The 14,449-nt window shown below is 33.5% G+C and overlaps 1 protein-coding gene across 1 annotated transcript in view; it reads right to left on the bottom strand.

Annotated features, from left to right (window-relative positions):
• The window catches only part of LOC149801541 (IQ domain-containing protein H-like), a 106,670-nt gene that overhangs the window by 32,487 nt on the left and 59,734 nt on the right, over positions 1–14,449 (bottom strand). The window contains exons 10-14 of the mRNA XM_089955732.1: positions 10,530–10,607; positions 7,151–7,259; positions 5,352–5,579; positions 3,738–3,888; positions 1,380–1,555 (exon numbers count right to left, since the gene is read on the bottom strand). Of these exons, the coding sequence (XP_089811858.1) occupies positions 1,380–1,555; positions 3,738–3,888; positions 5,352–5,579; positions 7,151–7,259; positions 10,530–10,607 (742 nt within the window). The remainder of the gene's footprint in view (positions 1–1,379; positions 1,556–3,737; positions 3,889–5,351; positions 5,580–7,150; positions 7,260–10,529; positions 10,608–14,449) is intronic.

Here is a 14,449-nt window from a genome sequence, read left to right as displayed (position 1 = left end):
AGATGTAATGTTTATCCATCAGGCTATAGAAATGAAATACATTACTTTGGACTGTTTCTGTCAGCAGTTCAGTCGAGTAATTAGGTCAGGTTTATAGTTAGTTTTACAAAATTCAGCATAAAAATGCCAATAAATGGCAAGAGATACCAAGCAAACTAAACCAATCTTGTAAAAAAGTTAGTAAAGTTCAACATTTTATAAAAAAATAAGCTATTATGTGGAAGAAAAACAACAATGAATAGGATGCAATGTGTTTACAACATCTTGTTGATGGGTGAAAATTACTACAGAATTTAGAAACAGACTATACACCAGGAAATTTCTTAAGAATTTATTTTTTTGTGGCAAGTTGACACGTTGGGTAGCAGACGATTTTGTACGTGTGGGACAACTTCTTGCAAAACTGGAAACTTGGATTAAAATACAGTATTGTTTTAAGGTAAATATTTCCATTTTTTATATAATGTATTTATTTGTATAATTCTAAAAGATGCATAGTAAGTCAGATTTTCAGGGTTATGGGTTCAAGAAGGTCATAGAGTGGATCTACATGTTGACATATAGAAATCACATTTTCATGTGCATTTTGAGTCTAAATGTGGGATATTTTTGTACACTTTATGAATATCACTTTTCTAAAGTATGATCATCCTTTATGGTTACAAAATGGATTTTTGAACCAAAATAACACGTGATCCAATGTTTACAGAAATGACGTATCATTGCGAAGAATTACCCGACATGCAGAATTGGCCGACATGGTGGTAAATGATTATGCTGCAGATGGTTGAAATTAACATGAGTGACTCTTTTCTAGATTAGAAAGCTTTGGTTATAAAATTACACAGGATATTAAGACTTAGCTCATTTTAATGCATTCTCAAGCAAAAACAGCATTTTTCCAAATAGGATTATTTAAACAAAGAAAGATAATAACAATAAATGGGAATAAAGTTGAGGGAATTCATATAGAACAATAAAAACTCATGAAAATGTATGTACACACAAATGATTAAATGAAAAAATCAGTCATTATACCCGATATCTTCAATTTTAAAAAAATATTACTTGGTATTTGATGGCAAAAGCATGCTGCAATGAACAATGTATAGATGTAATATATAATAACAGAGATACAGAGAAAAAGATATGGGCAGACAAAATAACACGTACAGAGAATGTAATCTGCTCACTTTTCATGTGCATATTTTAAAAATTATACCAGAATTAAAACTTAAGTGCAGGCAAGCACATTAAATATATTTAAATGAACAAATATTTGATTTCACAAAAATTCACCATATACTAAATTTACAAGTAAAATATAATTTACAGCAGATAGATATATGGCATTTAAGATCTATGAAAGGTCTCCTTACAGGAAAACTTTTGATGGCTTCAGGCACAATGATTTTGTATCTATCAACCACATCAGTCTGATCCTCAACATTCCCCGAATCTATTGCAGCCTTTAGACTCAGCAGCTTGGAGTAATACTGAAGAGTCTCCTCACTAAGAGGGACAGGGGATATAAATATCACATCTACATTGGAATCTGAAATGCCAAAATTAAAACATTTCAACAAGCTAGTATTCCAAGCTTTTTATTACCTAAATAAGCCTTATCAAAACAGACAAAATTGTTTAAAATAAGTTCCTTTTTAGGAATTATTTTTGCAAACTGAAAAATGAATAACAGGGATACTTATTGGAGAAGATGCTTGTGCTAACCAAAGGAAAATATCAGATCACCAGAAAAAAAGACAAAAGAACTATATTACGAATAGGGAAAGGTACATAGACTATAAAAATATTTTGCCTTAAATAAGCATTACCAACAGAAATTTCTTATATGCAAGTTTGTTTTATGTAACTCTTTTTGCTACATCATCCATTACAAAGTATTACAGGCAGAGGTAAAAATGACTAGTCTGGAAGGTGAGATAACCTTTGTCACAGCAAAGAGTATTATAATATTTGAATATTATGTTGTTGTTGTTGTTGTTGTTGTTGTGGGGTTTAACGCCATTTTTCAGCACGATAGGCTATACATGGCGGCCAGTATTAATGGTGGAGGAAGAAGCCGGAAAACCCCGGAAAGAACCACCGACCCACGAGAAGCTACTGGCAGGCTTTCTAACATGCCCACATTGGCTGAATCTTAGACTCGAACCGCCGCAGACAGAGGTGAGATGGCAGTGATCCATAACGAAGAGCGCTTTAGACCACTCGGTTGAATATTATAATTCAATATATAATTATAATACCCCAAAAATGGCACAATTTCCTCATCATATCCCTGAATCATGCTACTGGAATTGTTATACAAGACAAGTTCTTGATCAATTCAGGATTTAAATCTGGTACCTTTGGCACAACATAACAGTATATTAACCATCACTAAGCTGCCTGACTTCAGTGATGCAGAGGTCTTACCTTACTGTGCATTCATTTAATTTTATTAATACATATATTCATGGATATTCCATTAATGAGAAAACAAGTTGTATGGTTTTTACAGATGAATCATTGTATTTATAAATTTGCAGTGTGTAACAACCCAAAAATCTGGCTCTCTATGAATTACAAAATCTTTAATATGAAACCTTAATACTGCTGTCAAACAAAAGTGATACCTATGCTATATCTCACCATGTACTATACAAATGAGATAAAAAGGAATACAGTATTTTCATATACTATACAGATGAGATAAAAAGGAATGCACAGTATTTCCATGTACTACACAGATGAGATACAAAGGAATACACAGTATTTCCATGTACTATACAGATGAGAAAAAAGGAATACACAGTATTTCCATGCACTATACAGATGAGATAAAAAGGAATACACAGTATTTCCATGTATAATACAACAGTATGGCTGCAGTGTTTACCAAACTATGTGCATGGTTTACAATAAATGAAATGATGACACTGAATCAAAATGATTAGAAACTCAACCTTTCTCCCAATTTTTTCCCATTTTTTATGACAGATTTCAGTCTGAAAGACATGTCTTTGCTGAATACATCTGACAATTTCCATAAAACATTCACTTGGATCATCATGACATTGTTTCTAATTGCTATTTATATGTACATAATTCAAAACTGATAATGCAACTGGATGTTCTGCCTGGATATGTACATAGGTTGCTTTTTTGTAGGACCTATAACTACTTATTTAGTTTTACAAACCTGAAATAGTGTTTCTTCGAAAAATACAATTTTGATAATGAAAGGTTTTTATTAACAAATGTTTTTCAAAGGTAAAAAAATGCAATTTAAGAAATTGTATCAACATTATCAGTAAATCAACTTCACGTGTTATGCTGTGTAATGTGTATTACAACCAATTCTCACTAACTTCAAATTTTTCATAGTATTGCCACATCTGATGTACAAAAAAATCAGCCATACTCTATGAAAAAGCCATTAAGCAGTCCTCCTCCTGAGCAGATATGTGAAAATATATCATTTAATTAAAACAGGTAGTTCCTGCATCATTGGCAGCCAAATGAATGTTCCTTGACAGTTTTACCCACTCTGTAATCATTTACTGGCATTAAACTAAACTATGCACTTTACATGTGTAATTAGTTACTGGCATTAAACTAAACTATGCACTTTACCTGTGTAATCAGTTACTGGCATTAAACTAAACTATGCACTTTACATATTTAATCATTGCAGCTTTACACAATAACCATAGCAAGGACTAACGTTTGTTTACCTCTGATGTCACAGAGCCTAGCCATCTGGGTGTTCTGTCTGATGCCAAAATCATTGAAACTGTCCCTGATGCTTTGAGTCAGTCCGAGAGATGGGATGTGGATTATTGTCCTTTTGCTCTTCTTGATTCTGTCCCAGGACAGAGCCAGTTTCTGACAACAAAAGCAACACTCTATACAGATGATACATGGATTGGTGAAATTCAAACATTTGCTAAAACATCAAGGAACGATTTGAATGCAAAGCCAAGGATACTGGCAGTAAACAATATGCCCTATTTGGTCCAGTAAGCTCAATTCTTGGTAAAACATATTTTAAATTCAAAGATACTAAATTTATCAATAGTATCTAAATGTCTACAAGGGCTTGTAAAACTGAAGAGAAAAAAAAAATAAACAGACAAGGAAATATGTGTTTAACTAATGTCAAAGTCAGAGATACAACAAAAGACTTTGAACCTGAGTTAGAGTTCTGTGCTTACAGGATTGCAAGAGTAAGGCTTGCTTTCGTGGTTCAAATTGTATTCCATTAATTAATAGTTCCATCATGTCACTCAACTTCACTTAGCACCTTATCTCTTTACCCATGATCAATAACAGGGTCACCAGCCACTGTCTGGATTGAGGAAACACAATGATGCATAACACATGTTAGTATGTGCAACAAACTTGCAAGGTTCCAAATGAAGACAGAAAATATGTACATATTAACTTTGTTTTGATAACTACAAAACAATATTTAGAGAATTTAACTCAAATTTCAAAGTTATTTTACCAGTTTTTGTATTTCAAGCAACAGGTCTCATATTATATAATCACTATCCTCTTTAAACAATAAAAATATGTCCTATCAACATAAAGGTGGAAGTGGATTTAAAACAAATAGTGTGACTAATAATTACATTTACTGTTAAACTGTTTTCAGAATCCAACAGTAGAATGGGAAAGAAAAGATCCCCTCAAGGATTTGGTTCTTCAATAGATGTTTATAATAATGTGATCTATTACTCCTTAAAAAGATTGCTGAAAAGTAGTAACATTTAAAATTTAAGGCAGTTTTCATTGTGCTGTCAGATTACAGACACAAGTTTCATTTCCTCTGGTAAAACAGAACCCAAAATCACACAGATAAAATAGTCACTGCATTTACTCTTGTTGATATTAGATTTTGTAATTTTGCCAAAAAAATTACAAATTCATTGGTACTTAAATTCATGTGTTTGCTGAAGGGGTCCTGTTGTTCCCACAGAAGGTGTCCTAAAGTTTCCACTGAAGGGGTTGTATTGTTTCCATAGAAGGAGTCCCATAGTTTCCACTGAAGGGGTCCTATTGTTTAAACAGACAGGCTCCTATTGTTTCCACTGAAGGGGTCCAATAGTTTAAAAAAAGGAGTCCAACTGTTTTCACTCAAAGGGTACTATAGTTTAAACAAAAGGGGTCCTATTGTTTTCACAGAAGGATTATTTTATTTACTGGGTCTTTAAACAAGCAACCATTAAATTTAACCATGAAAACTGGACCCCCATTAAAAATAATGAATTTCTAGTAATTTTTTTAAATAGCAGGACAGTCTATTACAGCTCTAAATTATCCACCCTAGATTGTGAGTTATTTACCTTGGCTCTCCTCCTGAAGTTTTCCAGATGGTCTGCACATGACTGCTTAAGCTGCTGTCGTAATCTGGTCATCTTCAAATGCATGATCCAAGAGATGGCAATTACACCAGATGCCCACTTGTGTCGACGATATTCCAGATACTGGGTGCGTTCCTTGTACATTTTCCATGTGGCTTGGATCTTGGCTGAGGCAACATCCTGTCCATTTGGACCCTTAAACCTTCTACCCTGATATGCAAATAATTATACTTTTAATTATGTATTTAAAATAAATAAATAATCAAAGCCAATAAATAGTAATGATGTCTAATTTAATAAAGTTTACACAATTAGTTTATGTTAATCTAACATGATACCCTCAGTACAATATAAAGATAAATAAGTATGCAGAGTATACAACAAAAGAATAGAACAACAAAAACATATTATATTAGATTTAGGAAATGGCTAAAGTCCAGGTAACAAGTTAAAAAAGTTAAACAATAATGCTGAAAACAATTGCTCATACATATGAAAAATATTCTTAGTCTTTATTTGAAACAAATTTATATTGTTATTTAATGATGAACTGCAGTTTGATATTTGATTCCAGAAAACTTACACTGGGTAAGAGGACATTTCTTCACCAAGTCAGGATTGGGTTAATTTAAATGATAGCCTCTATTTACAACATTACTCACTATGGATTAGACTTACTTGAAAATTGTAATGTAAACATTTCTTAATAACTACACACTTATAATAACTGGACTCAAATGAACATAAATATATAAAATTATATTACATTTATTTGCCATTATTGGACAGAGGAAGAGCTAGACCTCTTAGCGACTGGTATATAATGAAAAATCATGTTTACTAGCAGAAATCAAATTCATCTGAGGTTTTATTAAAATAAACCTGCATACCCAATTAGGTTGAGATTCAACAATCCTTGGTAAGTTAACCTGAGTTAGTTTGACATCTAATCTGGGATCTTGAATCAAGTAAATGATGATGTGAAATGCTAGTAACTGAATTCATAATTAGTCCCATCAACATAAGGTGAGTTCTCCAAATCTGGATGAAAATCTAACAATACTACGTAAAGTTATATTTGGAAACCAAAGTTAGGAAGACAGCCTATTAGTGTTAAGAACTTCTTAAAATGATATCATGGAATGCTGGAATTCAAACTCATTCAAGGCATCATCAACATAAAAGTGAATGCCAGATTCAATAATCTTTGGTATAATTATTACGTGGAAACTCAAGTTAGAAAGATGAACAATAAGGGGCCACAACTCCTCTAAATAATGGCATAAAATGCTGGAAATCAAATTCATTCAAGGCCTCATTAATAAAAAGAAGCATGCCAATTTAGCTGCAAGCCAATAATTTTTGACAAAGTTTTTCTGTGAAAACCAACATTTTGAAGGAAAGGCAATCAGGGGGGAACAACTCATGTATATGATGCTTTGAACACTGGAAATTAAATTCATTCAAGCTGTCATCAATAAAAAGTATCATTCCACTGTTTGGTTGAAAACCAACAATCTTTCAAAAATTATGCTGTGAAAACCACAGTCATGAGAATGAACAATACTGGGCCACAAATTCTCAAAATAATCAATGGAATGCTGGGAGCAAAGCTGTTCATGGTCTCATCAATATAAAATTTTGTATCAAATTTGTTTTGGTCAAAAGCCAATAATCCTTGGTCAAGTTATGCTACAAAAACCAAAGTTTGAAGGATGGGAAATCAAGGGCCATAACTTATGCAATAAGCGAAGCCAGGGGACACTGGAAATAAAACTTACTGGTCTGAAAATTATGTTTTCAACATCATCTCTGTTGACTACGATGGACAAAAGATCATCTATGGTGGGTGCCTGCTCTAATTCAAACTCAAGGGATAACTCTGCTAGTCTGTAAACAGAAAATAGAACTTAGTAATGCAAACCAAATGCACACATATGCATTCCAAAGAAGAATTTTCTGATGATGGAAGAGTGTTTTTGTCAGTATCTTTGCATATCTAAGGATTTTAGTGTGCTATGCAGTCAAACTTGCATTAAATATAACAGACAACCTTAAACAAACAAAAATACTTAAGTTCCATATCATGACTCTGAGGATGTTTATGAATTAAGCCATGGAAACCAGTATCAGCTGACTACACGTCTTAAGAGATATCATCTTCTGCTGCCAAAAGTTGTCTCTTAAGACAGATCCCAAGGCTTGGATAAAAAACAAAATGAAAAAAATATTTCTTTTCTCATGAATTTTTTTAAAATAAAAAGTTCTGCAATATTTTCAGTTGAATATTACCGACGTGTGCAATGATATTCACTTCAAAGTTACTAATGTGCAAAAGTTTATTTGTTTATGAAGAAATCTGTTACAGTAATGTATCAAGGTTTTGTGCAGCTGTGTATAGCTGAGCCCAAGTTATATGAAAGAGAGATTATATTACATATATAATGATTTTGCACACAAACATTTCACTGCCATATAAATCTGAATATTATGTGCAATTTTATTCAAAAGTTTTTACTCACAAATCAGCCATGCACATTAAAATGGGAGCTGAACTTCTACAAATTCAAAATATTTCCAACTTGCATTTTGACCATTTGGTAAGATCAAATGGTTCTTTGACATGTGTTAAAAAATGTTGCCAAGGAAAAAATAATAATTTACTGCTCTATTAATACAAAACTCTCAAAAACTGGATTTCTCAAAAGTCTATAGATAATGATTTTCTAAACTGTTTTGAAGTAAACAACAAATTAGTGTTTTCAACAAAACACCTGCTTGTTATGTTTTGACTGAAGACTGCAGCATCCAAAGAAATCCAACCCTAAATGCCCAAAAATTGGCATAAACATAGACGAGAATGCAGAAGAATGTACCAGTAATGATGCACAACAAAAAGGGCTGACCAACAAAAAGAGTACTGCCTTATTCCTATTGCTTATGTCATAAAAGTCCAAATATAACTACCTTCATGTATCCAATCACCATCTTGAGCCATATTCCATATGTATATACTCTGTTTACAATTCAACTATCTCTCTTGAAGTTCTTTTAAATCTGAAGGTTACTTGTCAAAAAACATCTTGAAATTCATTCCTAAACAGGATTTTTATTTCATTAAATATATGTTTATGTATACAGACAATAAAAATACTTTAGCCTCAGTATATTCTGATTATCATGTGACTTAAGTGGTTTCCATGGGGGAATTATACTGATGAAGTTTGACAACAAAAATGAACTGACTTGGATTAAGAGCAGGCAATTCATTCAAGCTTATACTGTAGAATAGGAAACAATCACTATTAAATTTCCTGGCTTTCTGGAAAGCAAAATACATAAGCTATAAATTGCAGCCAGGATATCTGGTGGAGGAAGAACCTGGGAAGACCCCCAAGAAGAACCATTGACCCAAGGGAAGCTACTGGCAAGAGTTTTCACATACCCACATTGGCTGAGTGGAGACTTGAATCCATGTAGACAGAGGTGAGAGGGGATTGATCTGTAAATGGGAGCACCTGAGACCACTCAGCCATTTTGGGCCCCTTATTATTTGCTTAATATTGTTCCCACACAACGAAATAAACAAACCAAGATTCATCCTACAGTCCAGCCTCTATGTAGTACTCCTGCTCCAAGTTTACATTTATGCAACAAATTTTCACAAGGACTGAGAAGCTATAGTACCAGAGATGTGTGTTTAAATTTACTGTAAACCTGCTGTTGATAACATGACCCTACTAACTATGCACTCCATATTCTTTTGTTAACAGCTCAAAAAATATACTTGCACATATAACTCCTGGTATAGGCATCTGATGTGATTAATATTTTTATGTTTGAAAGTGAGGTATCAGTTTATTTTAACTTGATACAGATACAACTTCATTTGGCATGTCTTTCCAGTCCATATGGCATGTCTTTCCAGTCCATATGGCATGTCTTTCCAGTCCATATGACATGTCTTTCCAGTCCATATGGCATGTCTTTCCAGTCCATATGACATGTCTTTCCAGTCCATATGGCATGTCTTTCCAGTCCATATGGCATGTCTTTCCAGTCCATTTGGCATGTCTTTCCAGTCCATATGACATGTCTTTCCAGTCCATTTGGCATGTCTTTCCAGTCCATATGGCATGTCTTTCCAGTCCATATGACATGACTTTCCAGTCCATTTGGCATGTCTTTCCAGTCCATTTGGCATGTATTTCCAGTCCATATGACATGTCTTTCCAGTCCATATGGCAGGTCTTTCCAGTCCATTTGGCATGTATTTCCAGTCCATATGGCATGTCTTTCCAGTCCATATGACATGTCTTTCCAGTCCATTTGGCATGTCTTTCCAGTCCATATGGCATGTCTTTCCAGTCCATTTGGCATGTCTTTCCAGTCCATATGGCATGTCTTTCCAGTCCATATGACATGTCTTTCCAGTCCATATGACATGTACCACATAACTATTTTTCCATAAGTCATGAAAAATGTTACTTTATAGTCAACTCAAGACCAGAAATCTGTTCAAATTGGTATATTTTGTGATTACCTACATAAAAATGAAATGTACATAATGATTCTCTCTCTCTCTAACCAAAAGGACTAGAATATCCTAATTGTGTAAAACATTATGACACAAAGGCATCTGGTGGTTCCTGTAGAGCAGAGAACCATCCCCAACATATATAAAAACCTAAATAAATTTGGCTTCTCTCTGGCAGCAACTCACTAGAAGAAAAAGAAACTGACCCAAGGTGAGTTGATCCCCTCCTTACTATGCCCCTTATTGTAATATTTTACTGAGATGGAGTGATCCTAAGGTCTGTACTTTGGTGACCCCAGCATAATTCCTACTCCAGATCCAGGCTGACCCCAGAGGCAGAAGAGACATTGAATAGTATCAATTGCAAACTGAATATAAGTGAAAATCAAATTTAGGACTCAGCATCTGTTACCAAAATAGACTGCAAGCTTGCAAATACAAAAAAATTCATTTCTAAACGCAGAAATTAAAATAAAATTAGGAACTGAGGTGATCAACTCTTCTTATTAGTTTATGATGATAAAATTTACAGCAAAAATAAATAAAATCTACAGCAAAAATAAATGTCCTTTCAAATGGTGAAATTTTGAAATAGGTATGTATATAAATGATGTCATACTTACCCATCTCCATTAATGAAGGCAACTGGTACAGCGTAATTTGTTAACATTCTTTCCAAATGTTTCAACATGGTTACAATACTGAAATTAACAAACAAGTATACCTTGAGAGATTCATTACTGTCACAGTTGCATTGTTAATTATGGATTTCACAATTTCTATATAATTTCAGAGCACATGTAACTAATTACAGACAATAACAAAATTCATAACTTCAAATAATTTCAGATGCAATCATACCAATCTTTAGCAGCCACAGAAAGTGTCCTCTCAAGACAGGTGGTTGCTTAAGAGGTTCATATCAACTATAGTTCTGTTTTGTGGGACCTGGAAAAAATGACTGTTTCTGACATGTGGTTGCTTAATGGAAGTGCCCTTATTGCACGGTTGACTACACAATATTCATCATCTAGACCACCTTGAGTATGTGGAGAAAAACATCTCCAATACTATTTACAGCAATGCATAAACCATCTCCATTCTTTGCCACCTTTACATATATCTTGCTGCCATTTTCTGGATCTAAAAGTATGATTTCTGTAACAAAAAAATTTTAATGGTAGTATCATGATGAAGGTTTTTTTTGCAAGCTTTTTCAGTAAGTATTTAGGTTTCACAATCTATGTACATGTATCTGCTTCAAATCTAATATTTTAATTTGTTTTGCTCATAATTATTACGTAGGTTATAAAGCTCAATCAGGACCCAGATTCACTAAATAACTATAATTTTCTTTGTCAAAGTGATATATTTAAAAAAAATAATCTACTAGTTGGCAACAGTGACCATTGCAGTGACCATTCAATGGATGTAAAGATTTAAAAAAGCAGTATCCTAATATTATCCTTTGTTCTTTTGAAATTTGCCTTTTTTAATCTCACAGAAAAATTGGAAGATCTCATCATATTATCTTAATTCCTTAAATTAGTTTTCAATAATAAAAAGACTTCCAACTGTAGCATTTAAAGTTATGGAAATGTCTTTCATCCTTTTCAGTGTGTCCAACTCAGGCAACACTCACATCATTGCTAGATATATCAGAAGTGAGAACTTTTCAGAAATATAGTGAACCAAAGCCAGAGTGTCAACAAATGATGTAACTGACAACGTCCTTGGACTGCCATGAAATTAACCGGTATGTAACAGGTATGCATATCTCACATTTGACGTAATCACATTATTAATTTTGCAAATGAGTATGATAAACCACTGATTAATGTTTGATACTTTTATGTTACATATACTTAGTATTTTCAAGTGTTCAATTAGTCAACCGAAATGTGTTGGCTAAATATATGGCTGTAACTACTAGTTCTTAAACAGGTAGAATTTGCATGTCTTTTAAATTTTTTTAATTCTATCTCCTTTATTTGATTTGATACAAAAGACTAATTAATGTAATAATACAATGCAGGTCAACTTTTAATTGACCGTAACAATGCAACTGGCACTTCTGCAAGTTAGATATCAAAACAGTCAGTACTAAAATTCAGTTTATTTATGCTAATTACACTGTGGTAAAACTAACTTTAATTATGCAATACTTACTTGTCGCTATTGCTTAGCTAATTTCATGCCAAAAATATACCATCCGTATGATGTGAATACATCCTCCCAGAGTGGAGAAAAAGTCAGTATGACCCTTTGAACTTTTGCATACCACTCTGTTGCATGGTCATGCACTAAAGGTAGATGTATACACAAGATATCTGAGCAGGGTGGTAGGAGGGCATTTGGCAAAAGCTACAGGTAAGTATTGCACAATTAAAATCAGTTTTACCCCCCCCCAAAACTACATTTTAATAGCAGCCATTACTTATCCTGTTGCTATCGCTTAGCTGAATTTGTCAGAAAGGTGGGAAGGCTGATGTCAAACTGATCAAAACGGATAAATTAAATGTACTCACTGTAGAGGGAGAGGTACACTTCTGTAGAATGTTCACGTCTCTTTTGAGTAACATGCTGTGTCGTAACAATGGGACCCAGATAAAAAATGCCTGCACTCTTTTGTGCTAATGAGCTTTAAAAGGAGGAAAAGGTATTATGAGACAGCCAGAAAGCTGTTTTCATAATATCCTCCAGAGAGAAATGATTAAAGAAGGCCCATGAGGTAGCAATGGCTCAAACCTCATGGGCTTTAAGTTTCATAAAGGTGAGGTCTCTATCAGTGAGAGACTCATAGGCTCATTTGATTGTCATGACAATCCACTGGGAGATAGTGTTTGATGAAATGCCTATGGAGCCTGTAATAGGAAGAAAATTGTTGGTGCATGGGTGTCTATGACAGTTGATTAAGTGGGAATATTTGTGCATCACATCACTGATTTCTGCTGTTCTTCATTAGTATGGCTTTTCTGCTTCATATAATGCTACAAAATTTTAAGTAGGGAGTCTATGAAATGGGGACCAGATCAACTATTGATACACCACAAAACAAGATATTTTGTGAAACAATCCTCTATGTCAAAACTAAATTTTTGTATTGCTCAATTAGTAAAATACTGATGCTGTGATTTCATTGTGCCAATTCAGGAATTCTTTGAAACTAGCTTCTCCACAATGAGCTTATATGTGTAACAAAGTATTCATTTTGCTTAGTTACTTTGCTATCTTTGATCACATTTATAAATGACTAGGTAGTGTAATTATATTAAGAACACAATAATATTTAGAATAAGATCAACTGATTTATGATCAAGGTTGCTAGGTCTTACCCATGTAGGATTTGCATGTCTTTTAACTTTTGTTTTATTCAACCTCCTTTATTTGATATAAAAGATGCAATTAAAGTGACAATACAAAGGAGGTCAGCCTTTAATTCAGTGCAACCATACAACAAGTACTTCCACAAGTCTGATATCAAAACAAGGTTGGCACATAATTAAGTTCTCAGCAATATGCTCAGGGACATAACTGTTACAGTTGATTGACACATTTTATGTTTGAATACAAGAGTGCACATTGCATTTACTGCATTGCACTTAAACTAAATTAAGCTAAAACACAAATTCGACTTGAAACAATTTTATTTACTTGATATTTATTTATTAAAGTAATGTCTCCAGCAGATATATGTGACATTTTCATTGATCAATGTTTTTTTTAACATTGTTATTATGGTGTACTAAAGTCATTTGGAAAGGACATGTAACATTATACATGACTTTTTATTAAAAATTGATAATTTCATAATGTTGATTAAAATATCCAGGTCCTATCAACCGTTTTCGATGACAAAATGAGCAATACATCAATGTTTCATTTACCAATTTTGGTTGTGATTTTCTTTGATTTCAACAAATAGGGCTATCATTTTTTTTCTATTTTTAGCACCTCATCCCACCTTTTTGGGATAAAGTTATTGAGGGAGTGGTGTATTTTGGTGCTAAAGCTTTGTAGTACTTCAAAAAAATTATGATGAAATTACTGTAAACTTTGGGAGCCATGACCATGTTGAATTCATTCTATAACCAAGTTTCTTGTGCCTGGTTTCATTGCATGGTTATTTTCATGGATGTACACCTCTCCCTCGATAACAACCGCACAATGGGGTCCACAAACATAGACCGCACTATAAGTGAGATGTGAGTTACTGAGGGACCTCCAAAAATTGAAACAAAATCGCTTTTACATCAAGAAAACTGGGGGGGGGCGGCGTTAGGGAACTGGACTGTTTAATGACTGAATCCTCATTTTACAATCATGTTGATAATAATTTTTAATAATGCACTTTTTCTAATGAAGTTGTTCGTTATTCTGTTTAAATAACATTTTTTTTCTTCTCAAAATATCCAACATATGAAAGATCATTCCAACTGGTTCGAACAACCATCATGTGTATGCAAAAAATCTGTGTATTATGTCACTGCTTTTTGTTTTCTTGATGAGTCTGGTTCCTGTAATGGTGTTTAATAGTATCTTG

This window comes from Sinohyriopsis cumingii, chromosome 4 (assembly GCF_028554795.1).
Source record: "Sinohyriopsis cumingii isolate HCF-2022 chromosome 4, ASM2855479v2, whole genome shotgun sequence".
NCBI lineage: Eukaryota > Metazoa > Mollusca > Bivalvia > Unionida > Unionidae > Sinohyriopsis > Sinohyriopsis cumingii.
Note: the sequence above shows the minus strand (reverse complement) of the source record. Positions and strands in the feature narration are given on the sequence as shown.